This window comes from Heptranchias perlo, chromosome 40 (assembly GCF_035084215.1).
Source record: "Heptranchias perlo isolate sHepPer1 chromosome 40, sHepPer1.hap1, whole genome shotgun sequence".
NCBI lineage: Eukaryota > Metazoa > Chordata > Chondrichthyes > Hexanchiformes > Hexanchidae > Heptranchias > Heptranchias perlo.
Window position 1 is genome coordinate 3,463,698 of NC_090364.1, and position 19,928 is coordinate 3,483,625.

At 48.6% G+C, this 19,928-nt stretch overlaps 1 protein-coding gene across 4 annotated transcripts; it reads left to right on the forward strand.

Moving 5' to 3' along the window:
• The first annotated feature begins 7,001 nt into the window (after nucleotides 1–7,001).
• On the forward strand, nucleotides 7,002–19,170 carry LOC137305502 (proteasome subunit alpha type-1-like). Of its 4 annotated transcripts, none has more exons than XM_067974353.1 (7): nucleotides 7,002–7,135; nucleotides 8,896–8,940; nucleotides 10,245–10,333; nucleotides 13,624–13,698; nucleotides 16,219–16,307; nucleotides 17,713–17,812; nucleotides 18,826–18,904. In XM_067974353.1, exons 2-7 carry the CDS (start codon nucleotides 8,918–8,920, stop codon nucleotides 18,837–18,839), a joined length of 390 nt encoding a protein of 129 aa, XP_067830454.1. In that variant the 5' UTR covers nucleotides 7,002–7,135; nucleotides 8,896–8,917; the 3' UTR covers nucleotides 18,840–18,904. The 4 variants fall into 4 exon arrangements, with proteins under 4 accessions (XP_067830454.1, XP_067830455.1, XP_067830452.1 ...); XM_067974351.1 differs by having other exon boundaries at nucleotides 7,004–7,135; nucleotides 17,713–17,817; nucleotides 18,826–19,170; XM_067974354.1 differs by lacking the exon at nucleotides 17,713–17,812 and having other exon boundaries at nucleotides 7,003–7,135; nucleotides 18,826–19,170.
• Nucleotides 19,171–19,928: the final 758 nt, after the last annotated feature.

A 19,928-nucleotide genomic window follows, 5' to 3' on the forward strand; every position in this document is an offset into this window, starting at 1 on the left:
TAAACCGAGGCCCTGTCTGCCCTCTCAGGTGGACGTAAAAGACCCCACAGCCGCTATTTGAAGGAGAGCACGGGATTTCTCCCTGGTCTCCTGGCTGATATTTATCCCTCAGATCATCTCATTGCTGTCTGTGGGATCTTGCTGTGTACAAGATACGGTACGGTGGCATAGTGGTTATGTTAATGGATTAGTAATCCAGAGGCCTGGACTAATAATCCGGAGTCCATGAGTGCAAATGCCTGACCATGGCAGCTGGGGAATTTAAATTTAATTAATTAAATAAAATCTGGAATTTTAAAAAAGTGGTATCAGTAATGGTGGCCATGAAACTACCGGATTGTCGTAAAAACCCATCTGGTCCACTAACGCTCTTTAGGGAAGGAAACCTGCCGTCCTTACCCGGTCTGGTCTCTATGTGACTCCAGACCCACAGCAATGTGGTTAATTCTTAATTGCCCTCTGAAATGGCCCAGCAAGACACTCAGTTGTTACAATCTCACTAAAAAAATGTCATAATAAGAATAAAACCTGACGGACCACTAGGCACCGGACACGACAAAGGCAAACCAAGCCCAGTCGACCCTGCAAGGTCCTCCTCACTAACATCTGGGGACTTGTGCCAAAATTGGGAGAGCTGTCCCACCGACTAGTCAAGCAACAGCCTGACATAGCCATACTCACAGAATCATATCTTTCAGCCAACGTCCCAGACTCTTCCATCACCATCCCTGGGTATGTCCTGTCCCACCGGCAGGACAGACCCACCAGAGGTGGCGGTACAGTGATATACAGTCAGGAGGGAGTGGCCCTGGAAGTCCTCAACATTGACTCCGGACCCCATGAAATCTCATGGCATCAGGTCAAACATGAGCAAGGAAACCTCCTGCTGATTACCACCTACCGCTCTCCCTCAGCTGATGAATCAGTCCTCCTCCATGTCGAGCACCACTTGGAGGAAGCACTGAGGGTAGCAAGGGCACAGAATGTACTCTGGGTGGGGGACTTCAATGTCCATCACCAAGAGCGGCTCGGTAGCACCACTATTGACCGAGCTGGCCGAGTCCTGAAGGACACAGCTGCCAGACTGGGTCTGCGGCAGGTGGTGAGTGAACCAACACGAGGGAAAAATCTACTTGACCTCGTCCTCACCAATCTACCTGTCGCAGATGCATCTGTCCATGACAGTATTAGTAGGAGTGACCACCGCACAGTCCTCGTGGAGATGAAATCCCGTCTTCGCACCGAGGACACCATCCAACGTGTTGTGTGGCACTATCACCGTGCTAAATGGGATAGATTCAGAACAGATCTAGCAGCTCAAAACTGGGCATCCATGAGGCACTGTGGGCCATCAGCAGCAGCAGAATTGTATTCCAGCACAATCTGTAACCTCATGGCCCGGCATATTCCTCACTCTACCATTATCAACAAGCCAGGGGATCAGCCCTGGTTCAATGAGGAGTGTAGAAGAGCATGCCAGGAGCAGCACCAGGCGTACCTAAAAATGAGGTGCCAACCTGGGGAAGCTACAACTCAGGACTACATGCATGCTAAACAGCAGAAGCAACATGCTAGAGACAGAGCTAAGCGATTCTACAACCAGCGGATCAGATCAAAGCTCTGCAGTCCTGCCACATCCAGTCGTGAATGGTGGTGGACAATTAAACAACTAACAGGAGGAGGAGGCTCTGCAAACATCCCCATCCTCAATGACGGCGGAGTCCAGCACGTGAGTGCAAAAGACAAGGCTGAAGCGTTTGCAACCATCTTCAGCCAGAAGTGCCGAGTGGATGATCCATCTCAGCCTCCTCCCGATATCCCCACCATCACAGAAGCCAGTCTTCGGCCAATTCGATTCACTCCACGTGATATCAAGAAACGGCTGAGTGCACTGGAAACAGCAAAGGCTATGGGCCTCGACAACATCCCAGCTGTAGTGCTGAAGACTTGAGCTCCAGAACTAGCTGCGTCTCTAGCCAAACTGTTTCATTACAGCTACAACACTGGCATCTACCCGACAATGTGGAAAATTGCCCAGGTATGTTCTGTCCACAAAAAGCAGGACAAATCCAATCCGGCCAATTACCGCCCCATCAGTCTACTCTCAATCATCAGCAAAGTGATGGAAGATGTCATCGACAGTGCTATGAACCAATAACCTGCTCACCGATGCTCAGTTTGGGTTCTGCCAGGACCACTCAGATCCAGACCTCATTACAACCTTGGTCCAAACATGGAGAAAAGAGCTGAATTCCAGAGGTGAGGTGAGAGTGACTGCTCTTGACATCAAGGCAGCAATTGACCGAGTGTGGCACCAAGGAGCCCTAGTAAAATTAAAGTCAATGGGAATCAGGGAGAAAACTCTCCAGTGGCTGGAATCACACCTAGCACAAAGGAAGATGGTTGTGGTTGTTGGAGGCCAATCATCTCAGCCCCAGGACATTGCTGCAGGAGCTCCTCAGGGCAGTGTCCTAGGCCCAACCATCTTCAGCTGCTTCATCAATGACCGTCCCTCCATCATAAGGTCAGAAATGGGGATGTTCGCTGATAATTGCACAGTGTTCAGTTCCATTCGCAACCCCTCGGGTAATGAAGCAGTCTGTGCCCGTATGCAGCAAAACCTGGACAATATCCAGGCTTGGGCTGATAAGTGGCAAATAACACTCGTGCCAGGCAATGACCATCTCCAACAAGAGAGAGTCTAACCACCTCCCCTTGACATTCAACGGCATTACCATCACTGAATCCCCCACCATCAACATCCTGGGGGTCACCATTGACCAGAAACTTAACTGGACCAGCCACATAAATACTGTGGCTACAAGAGCAGGTCAGAGGCTGGGCATTCTGCAGCGAGTGACTCACCTCCTGACTCCCCAAAGCCTTTCCACTATTTACAAGGCACAAGTCAGGGGTGTGATGGAATACTCTCCACTTGCCTGGATGAGTGCAGCTCCAACAACACTCAAGAAGCTCGACACCATCCAGGACAAAGCAGCCCCCTTGATTGGCACCTCATCCACCACCCTAAACGTTCACTCCCTTTACCACTGGCGCTCAGTGGCTGCAGTCTGTACCATCCACAGGATGCACTGCAGCAACTCGCCAAGGCTTCTTCGACAGCACCTCCCAAACCCGCGACCTCTACCACCGAGGAGGACAAGACCAGCAGGTACATGGGAACAACACCACCTGCACGTTCCCCTCCAAGTCACACACCATCCCGACTTGGAAATGTATCGCCGTTCCTTCATCGTCGCTGGGTCAAAATCCTGGAACCCCCGGACCTAACGGCACTGTGGGAGAACCTTCACCACACGGACTGCAGCGGTTCAAGAAGGCAGCTCACCACCACCTTCTCAAGGGTAATTAGGAATGGGCAATAAATGCCGGCCTCGCCAGCGATGCCCACATCCCATGAACGAATAAAAAAAAATTGGCTGCTGCGTTTCCTACGTTACAACAGTGGCTAAGCTTCATTGGCTATAAAGTGCTTTGGGATGTCCTGAGGTCCTGAAAGGTGCTAAATGAATGCAAGTTCTTTATTTCTTTGTAGGTGGGGGTCTGCCTCCGTCTTTTATGGGCCACTCCATGTACAGCAGTGTTTGAGTAAGTGGTCTAACACTCATACACCACTGTGTGAGTTCGTGCGGTCAGTCACTGTTAACGGATTAATGCCCTTGTCTGCTTGCTATGGTTGGTAAAGCCTGTCCTCTGCTGGTTGGGAACAGCACATTGGCCATTAAACTCCCTCTCTCACAGGCACTGTGATTCACATCAACCCCCATGCTCAGAATCTCATTTCCTGTCAGCAGCGTATTGTTTATTTTACAAAAAGGAGATTACTGAACACGAATTGGGTCCGTCTCCTCTCTCCGGAAGGAAAAGTCCCAGAACAGTTTCCGAAACCTTTTCCATTGATAGTCAGCTTTCCGATGAGTGAACTGAGAGGGACAAATAATTTAATGTTCGGTGTCATATTAAAATTTTTAACACTTGCTGCATCGGTCCTTTTGGACTGGGTCAAAATCCTGGAACTCCCGACCTAACAGCATTGTGGGAGAACCTTCACCACACGGACTGCAGCGGTTCAAGAAGGCGGCTCACCACCACCTTCTCAAGGGCAATTAGGGACGGGCAATAAATGCCGGCCTTGCCAGCGACGCCCACATCCCATGAACGAATAAAAAAAAATGAGGGCGTCACTGTCAAAGCTGGCATTTATTGCCCATCCCTAGTTGTCCGTTTGATACAACTGAGGGGCTTGCTGGCCCAGCTCAGAGGGCAGTTAAGAGTTAACCATGTTGGGTGTGGGACTGGAGTCACATATAGGCTCAGACCGGGTAAGGACGGCAGGTTTCCTTCCCTAAAGGACATTAATGAACCAGTTGGGGTTTTTACAACAATCCGAAAGCTTCATGGTCACTTTTACTGATAGCAGCTTTTTATTTAACAGGGTTCAAATTTGGGGTTTAAACTCACATTCTCTAGATTTTTAGTCTAGGCCTCTGGGTTTACTAGTCCAGTAACATAAACAGTACACCATTGAACCCCTAAGCTCACCGCGAGTGAGTAGTAGAAGGACCTTTGTCTTCTCTCCGCACTGGGCTCCTGAGGGCAAGTGAATCGGAGACACATGACATCACCGTGTCATTACCGCCTCATTTCATTTTATAGAATCATACAGCACAGAAGGCGGCCATTCGGCCCATCATGCCTGTGCTGGCTCTTTGAAAGGGCTATCCAATTAATCCCACTTCCCCTGTTCATTCCCCATAGCCCTGCAAATTTCTTTCCTTTTCAAGTATTTATCCAATTCCCTTTTGAAAGTTATTATTGAATCTGCTTCCACCGCCCTTTCAGGCAGCGCATTCCAGATCATAACGACTCGCTGCGTAAAAAAATGTCTCCTCATCTCCCCCCCACCTCTGGCTCTTTTGCCAATCACCTTAAAACTGTGCCCTCTGGTTACCGACCCTCCTGCCACTGGAAACAGTTTCTCCCTATCTACCCTACCAAAACCCCTCATGATTTTGAACACCTCTATCAAATCTCCCCGTAACCTTCTCTGCTCTAAAGAGAACAAATCCCAGCTTCTCCAGCCTCTCCTCTATTTGCTCTTGCCCATGTCGGGGATGGATTTTTGCACCGGAAATGATGGCGGAAAGTGGAACGAGTGCTAAAATGGGAGGTGAACCGCGTTACGGCTCCTTGGTCCCATTCTCGCTGCCACCTGTCCGATTGGCACCACAATATCAGGCGGAGCTTGGTTGGAAAATCTAGACCATAAAGATCTGATCCCAGTAACTCCCAGATACCTCAACTTGCTGACGCTAAAAGATCGCGGTGCTCTGATTTAGGATTCAGCCACCAATCAGGCAAACCTCCAGGACAAACCAACGAGTGAGAAGTATCAGCACAGATAGGGCTGCCTGGGCTTTGAGAGCTGGAGTTACCAGGGATTGGAGCCCAGAATTGATAATAGGCTGTGTAGCTTAGAGACCCCTGTGTCTAATTGTCCCACTTTAGTGTCCAGCTGCATTTTGACCATTCCTAGTGTTTTGGTCAGGCAGGTTACTCTTTCAGTAAAGATCAGAAGGTCATGGGTTCAAGTCCTACTGCAGAGACTTGGGCACATAAGCCAGGTTGACACATCCGTGCCAGTACTGAGGGAGTGCACTGTCGGAGGTGCCGTCTTTCGGATGAGACGTTAAACATTTGCTCTCTCGGGTGGGTGTAAAAGATCCCACGGCCACTATTCGAAGGAGAGCAGGGGAGTTCTCCCCGGTGTCCTGGGCCAATATTTATCCCTCAACCAACATCACTAAAAAACAGATTATCTGACCGTTATCACATTGCTGTTTGTGGGATCTTGCTGTGCACAAATTGGCTGCCGTGTTTCCTACAACAGTGACTACATTTCAAAAGTACTTCATTGGCTGTAAAGCACTTTGGGACGTCCTGGGGTCATGAAAGGCACTACATAAATGCAAGTTCTTTCTTTCTAAAGAAGCTTTTCCTGATATCCGAGATTACCTTATATCTGAAGGGACTGGACCCAATACAGGACCGCACATTTAAAAGTGATTGATCGACTGTCGATTGTCACACTTGCTGATTGGAGCTCTGCGAGTGAGACACTAAGAAACTGTGAAAAGAGACGGAGGGAAAGGAAGAATGAGAAATGAAAAGAGGAGTTCCCCTAGTGGCTCGGTGGGTATCTGCGAAGCCCAGCACGATACTGACCCACCTTACGCAGGAAGGTCGCAGGGTCAAACCCTGTGCTGAGTCAGCTGATCTCACTCCAGGGTGCTGATAGGCATGTTACAATTGACCTCAAATGCCCCTTGGAGTAGGGAGTGTAAAAATTAGACGATGTTTCTGCTCCTTTGTCACTATCGAGTGCCACGTGTGCAGTTTGTACAAGGACAGCATCCAGCTTGATTAGAGTTGCCAACCCTCCAGGATTGGCCTGGAGTCTCCAGGAATTGACGATTAATCATCTGGACACTGCAAGGATCAAAAACCAGGGAGAAAAATCATAGGGCCCTTAAGTAGAATTGTGTGTTTCTTCCATTTTCTTTGAACACTTTTAGTCATAAAAATATTGGCGATGGGTAAAAAGGCTGTTCTACCGAATCAGTCAAGAATCATCCAATCGGGCAAATGAAGACTCTATTCACTTTCCATTTGGCCGTGGGATGGCGGGGCACCTCGAGGATGGGCGACCAATGGCGAGAGCGTATGGGGGGGGCAGGGCAGTTGGAGGCAGGCGGTCATGTGATGAAGCCTCCGGGAATACCTCCGAGTAGAGTTGGCAACCATACCTGTGATGCCTGCCACAGTTGAGTGGCCTGCCGACAGTCACTTTCTCGGCTCGCCCTTGAAGACTCGAGGGAGGTGCCTGTGGCACTTTACTTGGCACGAATCAACCTTTGGGAGAGGAAATGGGGGGGGGGGGTGGGAAAAGAAACAAAAGGTTTCAGTGGTGACAAGAGAAAGTGAAAGTTTAACCAGTATGCGTTGGTCTAATCAGTAATGAGAAAAATCTGCCAGATTGTTAGATGCACTAATAAAGCAGAGAGGAAGAGAGCAGAGAGCTGCAGCATTGATCAGAAGAATTGAGGAAACCATGGTGAGAATCTTTTACCTTATTAACGGCCACAACCCAGGTGTACCCAGAAGACGAGAGGAACAGGCAGTCCGAGCCCTGAAACTGTTTTATTTTTGAAGGAACAGGTGGCAAGATATTTTATATTCCGTCCAAATAATTCATTCTGGACTTCTTAAAATATGAAATTAATTTGAAAGTGTTTGTGGTTTTATTTCCAAGACAATTAACTGGTGTTGGGAGGTTAGTGTTCTGGAATTAGATTGCAGATGGGATTAGTTTTACTAAGAAATCCTGCAGATAGTTTCACTTCCATTTAAGGGCCGGTCAGCCCGGAGAACACCGGCTTGTAGCTGAAACAAGAGCGGACGCTGGTGATGGTGAAACAAAATGGTGAAGTGCTGGAAACACTCAGCAGGTCAGACAACATCTGCGGAGAGGGAGAGAGAAACAGAGTTAAAGGTTTCAGCTCGATGGCCTTTCATCAGAACCCGATCACTGACTCGCAGCCTGGATTTCAGGAGGGTCCCTCGGTGGACAATAACAACTGGGAGAAAGAGAGAGAGAGACAAAGAAGACAATCGTTAGGTTTCAGCACTGCTGACCCATTTTAAAGGGGCAGGCCACCTTTGTTGTGGTTGGAGGGGTGGGAGTGAAAATGCTTACAAGACCAGTAAACGACACAACAACAACAACCACTTGCATTTATATAGCGCCTTTAACGTAGTAAAACGTCCCAAGGCGCTTCACAGGAGCGATTATCAAACAAAATTTCGCACCGAGCCACAAAAGGAGATATTAGGACAGGTGACCACAAGCTTGGTCAAAGAGGTAGGTTTTAATGAGTGTTTTAAAGGAGGAGAGAGAGGCGGAGAGGTTTAGGGAGGGAATTCCAGAGCTTAGGGCCCAGGCAGCTGAAGGCACGGCCGCCGATGGTGGAGCGAAGAAAATTGGGAATGCGCAAGAGGCAAAAATTGGAGGAGCGCAGAGATCTGGGAGGGTTGTAGGGCTGGAGGAGGTTACAGAGATAGGGAGGGGCGAGGTCCTGGAGGAATTTGAAAGCAAAGATGGGAATTTTAAAATCAGGGTGTTCCCGGACCGGGAGCCGATGTAGGTCAGCGAGCACAGGGGGTGATGGGAGAACGGGACTTGGTGCGAGTGTTAGGATACAGGCAGCAGAGCTTTGGATGAGCTCAAGTTTATGGAGGGTAAAAAGATGGGAGGCCGGCCAGGAGAGCATTGGAATAGAGGTAACAAAGGCATGGATGAGGGTTTCACCAGCAGATGAGCTGAGGCAGGGGCAGAGACAGGTGATGTTACGGAGGTGGAAGTAGGCGGTCTTGGTGATGGAGCAGATATGTGTTCGGAAGCTCATCTCATGGTCAAATAGGACGCCAAGTTTGCGAACGGTTTGGTTCAGCCTCAGACAGTGGCCAGGGAGAGGGATGGAGTCGGAGGCCTAGGGAACGGAGTTTGTGGCAGGGACCGAAGACAATGGCTTTGGTCTTCCCAATATTGGAGGAAATTTTTGCTCATCTAATACTGGATGTCGGACAAGCAGTGTGACAAATGAGAAACAGTGGAGGGGTCGATGGGATGTGGATGGGGAAACGTATCGTGTGACACGTACGCTGGGGGATGGCGCAGCGTGGAAAAAAAGTTGTGAAGCACTTTTGTCTCCTGGGCGATGTCCCTTTAAGGCGGTTTCGATCCAGATGTTGTGCGACGCAATTTAATGGATGAGTCGATTTTTTAAAATTAATTTGTTTTGCTCTTTCTTTCAGTTTCGGAATCAGTACGACAGTGATGTCACCACCTGGAGCCCGCAGGTACTGGCGCAGCGCGCTGGCATGAGCAAGTGCGGGCCGCCATTTTAACCCTTCGTCACTCTTTAGTGTCAGCCATGGCTCAGCGGGTAGCACCCTCGCCTCATGATATCAGAGGGTCCTGGGTTCGAGTCCCCAATCCAGAGGTTGAGCATAAAGTCCAGGCTGACACTCTGGTGCCAGTACTGAGGGAGTGCTGCACTGTTGGAGGTGCCGTCTTTCGGATGAGATGTTAAACCGAGGGTCTAGATAGAGAGAAACTGTTCCCATTGGCAGAAGGGTCAAGGACCAGAGGACATAGATTTAAGGTGATTGACAAAAGGCGACATGAGGAAAAACTTTTTTACCCAGCAGAAGAGATTTACTAGAATGATACCAGGAAGAGGGACTTTAGTTACGTGGATAGATTGGAGAAGCTGGGGTTGACCAGAAACTTAACTGGACCAGCCATATAAATACTGTGGCTTCAAGAGCAGGTCAGAGGCTAGGTATTCTGCGGTGAATGATTCACCTCCTGACTCCCCAAAGCCTTTCCACCATCTGCAAGGCACAAGTCAGGAGTGTGATGGAATACTCTCCACTTGCCTGGATGAGTGCAGCTCCAACAACACTCAAGAAGCTCGACACCATCCAGGACAAAGCAGCCCGCTTGATTGGCACCCCATCCACCACCCTAAACATTCACTCCCTTCACCACCGGCACACAGTGGCTGCAGTGTGTACCATCCACAGGATGCACTGCAGCAACTCGCCAAGGCTTCTTCGACAGCACCTCCCAAACCCGCGACCTCTACCACCTAGAAGGACAAGAGCAGCAGGTACATGGGAACAACACCACCTGCACGTTCCCCTCCAAGTCACACACCATCCCCACTTGGAAATATATCGGCCGTTCCTTCATCATCGCTGGGTCAAAATCCTGGAACTCCCTTCCTAACAGCACTGTGGGAGAACCTTCACCACACGGACTGCAGCGGTTCAAGAAGGCGGCTCACCACCACCTTCTCAAGGGCAATTAGGAATGGGCAATAAATGCCGGCCTCGCCAGCGACGCCCACATCCCATGAACAAATATTAAAAAATACCCCACTCTACCCCCCTCTCACTCCCTACTCTACCCCTCATTTTCCCCCTCTCTCTTTCCCCATTCTCCCCTAACACGAACACAGATAGCAATATTCGGAACTGCCTTTACTCTCCCTGTCTGTTTGCCCAGTTGGTCGGGCATAGAGACGATGCGATTCTAGAACATTCTGGGAGGGCGCTGTCGATGGCCAGTGTTTGAATTTTTATCTTCATCTTCGCAGTAACTTCATGCGTCAGGAATGCCTGGACTCCAAGTTTGTCTTTGCTCGGCCTCTGCCAGTCTCTCGCCTTGTGGGCCTCGTTGGAAGCAGTATCCTTTACCGTGGGCGGGCCCAGTGCGCCAAGCGGGGGTGGGGGGGGGCGGAAATTGTGGGAGGGGGATGGTCAATGGACAAAAGCCACATGCTGTGAAATCAGGGAAGTATCTCATTGCATTGAAAGAGAACAAACTTGCATTTATATAGCGCCTTTCACTACCTCAGGATGTCCCAAAGCGCTTTACAGCCAATGAAGTACTTTTGAAGTGTAGCCACTATTGTAACGCAGCAGCCAATTTGTGCACAGCAAGATCCCACAAACAGCAATAGTGATAAATGGCCAGATCACCTGTTTTACTGATGTTGGTTAAGAAGATAAATATTGGCCAGGACACAACTCCTCTTCTTTTCTTCAAATAGTGGCCGTGGGATCTTTCACGTCCACCTGAGAGAGCAGACAAGGCCTCGGTTTAACTTCTCATGCGAAAGACGGCACCTCCGATAGTGCTGCACTCCCTCAGGACTGCACTGGGAGCGTCAGCCTAGATTTTGCAATCAAGTCCCTGGAGTGGGACTCGAACCCACAACCTTCTGACTTAGAGATGAGTGTGTCATCCCACTGAACCATAGCTGACACTTTCCAATGTAACCTCCACGTTTGCCTCATTAATAGGTAAACAGTGTAATGTAGTCCCTGTAAAATATGACCCCCTGGATATTGTCACCTTATCTCTGTCCTGCATTTCCCTTGAGCAGGGCTTCTCCGCTGAGAGCACAGGATCATGTTTTTAGCCTTTATATCAATTCCTAACCTGTCTCCTGTCCACCACAGGACAGGCACTGATATCATTTCCAGCCACTTGAGGGCAGCAAATTAGTCACCTTACTGCGATATTAGTGAATATGTTAACCGATGTATGAAATCTTTCTCTCTGTTGTTTTAGTGAAGAACTAAACCCTGTTTATCTTAGTGCAACTGTTTATTTTGCGCTCTCACCTCTGAGTCAGAAGGTCGTGGGTTCGAGTCCCACTCCAGAGACTTGAGCCCATAATCCAGGCTGACACTCCCAGTGCAATACTGAGGGAGTGCTGCACTGTCGGAGGTGCCGTCTTTCAGATGAGACGTTAAACCGAGGTCCCGTCTGCCCTCTCAGGTGGATGTAGAAGATCCCATGGCACTATTTGAAGAAGTGAGTTCTCCCTGGTATCCTGGGCCAACATTCAGCCCCCTACCAACAGTACCAGGTTAACTGATCATTCACCTTTTGCTGTTTGCGGGATCTTGCTGAGTATCAGAAATGACAGTCGCTGCTCAAGCAATTCGTTGTTTGTGCAATGTCGTTGAGATGTGATAAGGTGCTGCATAGATGCAAATTTTTCAAAGGAGTTTCATGCCCAGACACCACAGCACAAACTTCCTTACTAAAATCGCCCAGCGCGTTCATTCTCGGGATCATAGAATCATAGAAAGGTTACAGTATGGAAGGAGGCCGTTCAGCCCATCAAGTCCACGCCGGCTCTATGCAAGAGCAATCCAGCTAGTCCTATTCCCTTGCTCTATCCCCGTAGCCCTGCAAATTTTTTTCCTTTCAAGTACTTATCCAGTTCCCTTTTGAAGGCCATGATTGAATCTGCCTCCACCACCTCCTCGGGCAGTGCATTCCAGATCCTAACCACTCGCTGTGTAAAAAAGCTTTTCCTCATGTCACCTTTGGTTCTTTTACCAATCACCTTAAATCTATGCCCTCTGGTTCTCGACCCTTCTGCCAATGGGAACAGTTTCTCTCTATCTAGACCCCTCATGATTTTGAACACCTCTATCAAATCTCCTCACAACCTTCTCTGTTCCAAGGAGAACAACCCCAGCTTCTCCAGTCTATCCACGTAACTGAAGTCCGTCATCCCTGGATTCATTCTAGTAAATCTTTTCTGCACCCTCTCTAAGTCCTTCACATCTTTCCTAAAGTGCGGTGCCCAGAACTGGACACAATACTCCAGCTGTGGCCAAACCAGTGTTTTATAAAGGTTCATCCTTTAGTGAATGACTCACCTCCTGACTCCCCAAAGCCTATCCACCATCTACAAGGCACAAATCAGGAGTGTGATGGAATACTCTCCACTTGTCTGGATGCAGCTGCAACAACACTCAACAAGCTCGACACCATCCAGGACAAAGCAGTCCACTTGATCGGCACCCCATCCACTGCCCTAAACATTCACTCTCTCCACCACGGGCACACTGTGGCTGCAGTGTGTACCATCCACAGGATGCATTGCAGTAACTCGCCAAGGCCTCTTCGACAGCACCTCCCAAACACGCGACCTCTACCACCTAGAAAGACAAGGGCAGCAGACACATGGGAACGACAGCACCTGCACGTTCCCCTCCAAGTCACACACCATCCTAACTTGGAAATATATCGGCCGTTCCTTCATCGTCGCTGGGTCAAAATCCTGGAACTCCCTTCCTAACAGCACTGTGGGAGAACTTTCACCACATGGACTGCAGCGGTTCAAGAAGGCGGCTCACCACCACCTTCTCAAGGGCAATTAGGGATGGGCAATAAATGCCGGCCTTACCAGTGACGCCCACATCCCATGAACGAATAAAAAAAATCCAAGGGATGTGGGCATCGCTGGCGAGGCTGGCATTTATCACGCATCCCCTAATTGCCCTTGAGAAGGTGGTGGTGAGCCGCCTTCTTGAACCGCTGCAGTCCGTGTGGTGAAAGTTCTCCCACAGTGCTGTTAGGAAGGGAGTTCCAGGATTTTGACCCAGCGACGATGAAGGAACGGCGATATATTTCCAAGTCGGGATGGTGTGTGACTTGGAGGGGAATGTGCAGGTGGTGTTGTTCCCATGTGTCTGCTGCCCTTGTCCTTCTAGGTGGTAGAGGTCGCGGGTTTGGGAGGTGCTATCGAAGAAGCCTTGGCGAGTTGCTGCAGTGCATCCTGTGGATGGTACACACTGCAGCCACAGTGCGCCAGTGGTGAAGGGAGTGAATGTTTAGGGTGGTGGATGGGGTGCCGATCAAGCGGGCTGTTTTGTCCTGGACGGTGTCGAGCTTCTTGAGTGTTGTTGGAGCTGCACTCATCCAGGCAAGTGGAGAGCATTCCTGTGCCTCTTGCTTTTGGGGACATCCCCATGGCGATGGAGAGATCTGATTGCTTCTCACACCAGAGGTCAAGGTGGGGGATGGGAATGTTTTGCAGGAAGGGCAGGGATGTAAAATGGAGCAATTTACAAAGGAGATGGGATTGGTGAGGAGAAATCTGGATCATTTAACCAGAAGGAAAAACTGTCCAATGACTGAGTTTGAAATTCCGTAACTCCTTACGGTAGAGGTACAAGTGCCGACGCAGAGATACGGCCGTCGCCCTTACGGTGTGGGAATGTTGGTCGCCGGATATGATGCAAGTAATGAGAATGGTTGCGTGGTAGAAATTTAGGGAAGGGGAGAACTCAATCTTTGGCCATACACAGTTAAAAGGAATAGAAAAGATGAACTAAATCATCTTCTTACACGGCTTATCATGGGCAGCTGCCTATATCGAGCAAATGGCGCTAACCATTTGACATAACCGTTATTACAAAGGTGTCACTCATAACAACGACAACAACTTGTATTTATATAGCGCCTTTAACATAGTAAATCGTCCCAAGGCGCAATCAGACAAAATTTGACTCTGAGCCACATAAGGAGATATTAGGACAGGTGACCAAAAGTTTGGTCAAAGAGGTAGGTTTTAAAGGAGGAGAGAGAGGCGGAGAGGTTTAGAGAGGGAATTCCAGTGCTTAGGGCCCAGGCAGCTGAAGGAACGGCCGCCAATGGAAATCGGGGAGGTGTAGGAGGCCAGAATTGGAGGAGCGCAGAGATCTCAGAGGGTTGTAGGGCTGGAGGAGGTTACAGAGATAGGGAGGGGAGAGGGCCGTGGAGGGATTTGAAAACAAGGGTGAGAATTTTATAATCGAGGCGTTGCCTCACATTAAGCGTTCCGGCTATTTTAGCCTGTGTGGGAGGTGGAAGTTTTGTCATCTTAATGTCCTCAGGTTGTCCCCAGTCCCTTTTGAATTGATTCGCTCGAAAACAAAGACATGCCATGCTTACTAAATTGCTCCAATGTGTAGTAATGGTGAATTGAAACCGCAGGGAGCCAAGGGGAGACTCTCAGTCATCCAGAGACAGAGGCCTGGAGACAATGCACAGTTTCTCTTGTTGTGTTACATCGCGCCACAGTTTCCACTCCTAATGCTGGGCAAATCGTGTTAACTGGCCCGCTATAAGTGGTGGCTAAGTGACATCAAGCTTGAGTTTTAAATGCCTGGGAGGACTGAGGGAGGTGAGGAGGTCCACGGTTTTGAGCTCTTGGGACAGAGTGAGTTGGACTAGGAGATGGTGCGATGAGTCTTGATATCAAAACACTGAGGATGCAGGGAAAGAGAAAGAAAAGAGAGAAAGAAAGATCTGCATTTATATAGCACCTTTCACAACCTCAAGGACGTCCCAAAGGATATGATTCTAGAGAAGCTGGAATTGTTTTCCTTAGAGCAGAGAAGGTTAAGGGGAGATTTAATAGAGGTGTTCAAAATCATGAAAGGTTTTGATAGAGTAAATAAGAAGATATCGTTTCCAGTGGCAGGAGGGTCGGTAACCAGAGGACACAGATTTAAGTTATTTGGCAAAAGAGCCAGAGGGAGATGAAAATTTTTTTACGCAGCGAGTTGTTCTGATCTGGAATGCGCTGCCTGAAAGGGCGGTGGAAGCAGATTCAATAATAACTTTCAAAAGGGAATTGGATAAATACTTGAAGGGGAGAAAATTGCAGGGCTATGGGGAAAGAGCAGGGGGAAGTGGGACTAATCGGATAGCTCTTTCAAAGAGCCGGCACAGGCACGATGGGCCGAATGGTTTCCTTCTGTCCTGTAAGAAAGGCTGAACAGGCTGGGGCTCTTTTCTCTAGGAAGGAGAAGGCTGAGGGGTGACCTGATAGAGGTCTATAAGATAATGACAGGGTTTGATAGGGTAGACGTAGAGAAAATGTTTCCACTTGTGTGGGGAGTCCAAAACTAGAGGTCATAAATATAAAATAGTCGCTAATAAATCCAATAGGGAATTCAGGAGAAACTTCTTTACCCAAAGAGTGGTGAGAATGTGGAACTCACTACTACAAGGAGTAGTTGAAGCGAATAGCATCGATGTATTTAAGGGGAAGCTCGATAAACATATAGGAGAGAATGGAATAGAAGGGTAGGCTGATAGGGTGAGATGAAGTAGGAGGCTCATGTGGAGCGTAAACGCTGGCATAGACCATTTGGGCCGAATGGCCTGTTTCTGGTGCCTCCTACGAGTTGTCACTCCATGTACGAACCCAGACAGTGAGTGCGTCACGGGCTATTTGACCACTGGGGGGGGGGGGGGGAGGACAGCCAAGTCCCATCCCATCCTCACTCAAAGTCTACTCTCGTGCACTACTCCCAGCTGGGGTCACTAGGTGTAGGAACCCCGGCTAATCTTCCACCCCCTTCCCGCGGAGTTCTGAGTCCCACTGTAGCACCTTAACTGCTGAGATCAGCTTAACTCAACACAGAGCAGGGATTAGAACCTGGTACCTTGCTAGTTTGTATGGCTGTTGAGAATTCCAGTCTGCCATCGATACACTGTGGGCTTCACTGGTGTCAGTTGCGCCCTTCAGTGACTGAGCATCTTACTGCTCTGGGAGTTGACTCAACTCTGCTCTCCATCTCCTTGTACAATAGCATAGCCCAGGGATGTGACAATCACTCTTTTTCCAATTCTCGTCTACAGAATAATGGTCAAAAGATGGCTTTATACCGGGCCGCGCACCTACCCACAGAGCCATCGCAGCCTCTTCCTTTTGGTATTGTTACACTAGATGTCCACACAAATCTACATCTTTTCCTTTTCTGCTCCTTGAGGTGATTTGCCAGAGCTAACGAGACATGGACTTCTGGCGCTGAGAGAGACCCTCCCTCAGAACAAGGACAAGAACAACCTCTCGGCAAAGGTACCACCGGGGTCTGGGCAATCCCTCGAGCTGGGAATGGGGAGCATCGTAAGGGGAGGAATGTCAGAAATGGGAGCAATATCATGGGATCGCTGCTTTCCAATACTACTAGCCCAGGGGAGAACTCCTCGAAATAGCACCATGGGATCTTTTACATGCACCCGAGGGGGCAGATAAGGCCTCGGTTTAACCTCTCATCCGATAAACAGCACCTCCGTCGGTGCAGCATTCCCTCAATACTACAACGGGAGTGTTAACCTGGATTATATGCTCAAGTCTCTGGAGTGGGACTTGAACCTTAACCCATAACCTTCTAACTCAGAGGCAAGAATGCTACCCACTGAGCCATTGCAGACATCTTTCCCACAAACAGCTACTGAGGCCGAGACTATAATATAATTGATAAAAAAAAAAACACTTGCTGTTTTAAAATAAACCTTTTTAAAGAATATAGCCCAGCTGCTTCATCAATCCCTGGACATACAATCAACCAAATCAGGCTCTACCCTTCAGTGTGGCTCAGTGGGTAGCACTCTTACCTCTCATGTTAGAATGGTTGTGGGTTCAAATCCCACTCCAGGATTTGAGCATATAATCCAGGGTGATACAGTGCTACACTGAGGGAGAGCTGCACTGCCACCAATCCTGTCCTTTAGCTCAGATATTAAACCAAAGTCCCTGTGATTTGAGCGGACAATTAAGATCCTCTGGCACTATTTGAAGAACAGACCATTCCACCCAACATTTCTTCCTCCACCAAAAAAAAGATTATATTTCTTTGCAGTTTGTGGGATGGTGCAAAATGGCTGCCATGTTTGCCTGCATAATAAAGTCACCGTAATTCATTGTACATGAGAGAGATGTGATAAGACACTTTGTTTTCAGTAGAAACTCTTAAAGTGTCCGAGGAACCTGAGATTAGAGCACTTCGTACAGTTGCAGGTTAGAAAAACCCCAGAAACACCTTATTTCAGTCTTTGAGCAAAAGGGAACTACTTTCAGTTCTTTATTCGCTGCTGTGCTGTGCGGTACACGTCAGGTGTATGCAGAACACCATTGCCAGCATGCTCCAGATTCACACCTAATGGAGCCAGTTCCACAGTGTGATATGGTTGCCCTTGGCTGTGGTCCGTGTGGTCATCTCTGGCCAAAACAAAATGGCAGCAGCATCCCCAAGCACCTTATAGAGCGCCTGGAGAGATGGGACGTCATAATGGGCTCTAGGAGTTGCCTAAACCAGGAGCAGAAGTAACTGCTTCACACCGGGATCACTCATTGTGACTCCTTCTCCTTCCCTACTGGCCATGACCAGGAGGCAGCTGCTTCGGTTCCAGCAGATGCATTTATGCGAAGGCGTTTCCACATTTGGAGCCTCATTAATCGAGCCAATGTCATTGAACCCTAGAACGTCTCCATTGGAATTGTGGGCAAAGATCTGGACTTCATAATCTACGACAATGATGAGGTGGCCCCGTTCTTGGAGGGAATCGAGGAATGGATAAAGAGTCAGGTTTTATACTCCATTGGCTTCATTTTCACTTTGTTTCTCTCCCGCATTCCCAAACCAACTTTCTCCCCTCCCTTCCTGGGAGCTAGTTTCAGATGTGCATTTTACCTCATGTGTAAGTCTTGGCATTGAGTGTTTGTCGGCTATTCCACCGTGGGAAAATCATAGCTGAGACTGACCCTCCCCTTCATCTGTTGTATCCTTCCACACTGGCAGGGATTGCTAGATAGTGTCCAGGTACTGGCTTTCTCTTCCCTAACTCCAGGGGTGGAGAGAATAAGTGTAGGCACCTCTACTGCTGGGATCAACTAACTCAACACCCATGCTAAGGGATTAAAAAAAAACTTGCATTTGTATAGCGCCTTTCACAACCTCAGGAGGTCCCAAAGCACTTTACAGTCAACGAAGAACTTCTGAAGTGTAGTCACTGTTATAATGTAGGAAACGTGGCAGCCAATTTGCGCCCAGCAATGTGATACTGAGCAGATAATCGGTTTTTAAGTGATGTTGGCCCCTGGACACGGGGGAGAACTCCCCTGCTCCTCTTCGAAATAGTACCATGGGATTTTTTACATCCATCTGAGAGGGCGGACGTGGCCTCGGTTTAACATCTCATCCAAAGGACAGCACCTCTGACAATGCAACATTCCCTCGGTACTGCACCGGGAGTGTCAGCCTAGCTTATAGGCTCAAGTCTCTAGAGTGGGGTTTGAACCCACGACCTTCTGACAGGGAGGCGAGAGTGTTACCCACTGAACCATGGCTGGGTGCAGAATGGCTGCCACATTTGCCTACATAACAGTTGCAGCACTTTAAAGGAATTTGTTGTATGTGTAGCAGTTTGAGATGTTTCAACATGGTATGGTGGTATTTATAAGTAAATACGATGTTGAAAATCTTCTTAGTGACAACTTCAAACTGATCTGATATTGCTGATGAACAACTCAACCAAGACTTCTGTTGACATGTTCGGTTATTGTACATCGAAGTTCATCACATTCCTCTTCACAGATCGAAGAACCTGAGCCTCCAGTAGGCAGCATGGCAGAGGTGCCAATGGAACAGGCACTACCCACCAGAGCCCTACGTGCACAGAGGACAAGGAAGGAGAACGCCAGCTGAGCAAAGTGCAAGCAAAGAGGCAAGACCACCATAGGCCCGACCAAGGAGAGCTTTAGAATCTACTACAACTCTATTTCGAAGACGATCTGGGGCGTTCTCCCCTGTTTCCATATCCTACATTCACACGCAACTCAGTTAGTCTCTGTTGAGAAACAAGTGATGATTTATTTTATCGTCCGCTGCTGACTAGATTGCAACTTTCAATAAAAGGACCGCCGCTTGCCAACAGCCTCATTCATTCTCCAGCCGCCCATTTTCTTCCAACAGCAGAGAGACTGAGGAGTGGCCAATTGCATCTCATTCGAAAAAGGACATTTGCTCGGCCGAAGTATATGCCTATTTGTTTTCATGGGGCAAAGTGGACTGTTCTTAAGGGCAGTGCGGTGATAATACAACCAGAACAATGTGGGGTAGGCACTACTATGCCAGGGTCACAACACAGGCCCTCAGTCACGGGAGAAGGAAAGCTGGCATGTCTTAGAATCGTACAGCACACAAGGCCATTCGGCCCATCGTGCCTGTGCCGGCTCTTTGAAAGGACTATTCAATTAGTCCCATTCCCCCTGCTCTTTCCCCATAGCCCTGCAAATATTTCTTTTTCAAGTATTTATCCAATTCCCTTTTGAAAGTTATTATTGAATCTGCTTCCACCGCCCTTTCAGGCAGCGCATTCCAGATCATCACAACTCGCTGCGTTAAAAAAAAAATTCTCCTCATCTCCCCTCTGGCTCTTTTGCCAATTATCTTAAATCTGTGTTCTCTAATTATCGACCCTCCTGCTACTGGGAATGATTTCTCCTTATTTACTCTTATCAAAACCCTTCATGATTTTGAACATCTCTATCAAATCTTCTCTTAACCTTCTCTGCTCTAAGGGGAACAATCCCGGCTTCTCCAATCTCTCCACATAACTGAATCATAGAAAGTTACGGCACAGAAGGAGGCCATTCAGCCCATCATATCTGTGCTGGCCAAAGAAGAGCTATCCAGCT

Bases quoted from the DNA above. Each gene is read 5' to 3' on its own strand.
- LOC137305502 (XM_067974351.1), top strand. From the start codon at position 8,918: ATGTCACCACCTGGAGCCCGCAG. The intron at 8,941-10,244 runs GTACTGGCGCAG...TCATCTTCGCAG, and splicing joins TCACCACCTGGAGCCCGCAG to TAACTTCATGCGTCAGGAAT. The intron at 17,818-18,825 runs GTTTTATACTCC...TCCTCTTCACAG, and splicing joins AGGAATGGATAAAGAGTCAG to ATCGAAGAACCTGAGCCTCC.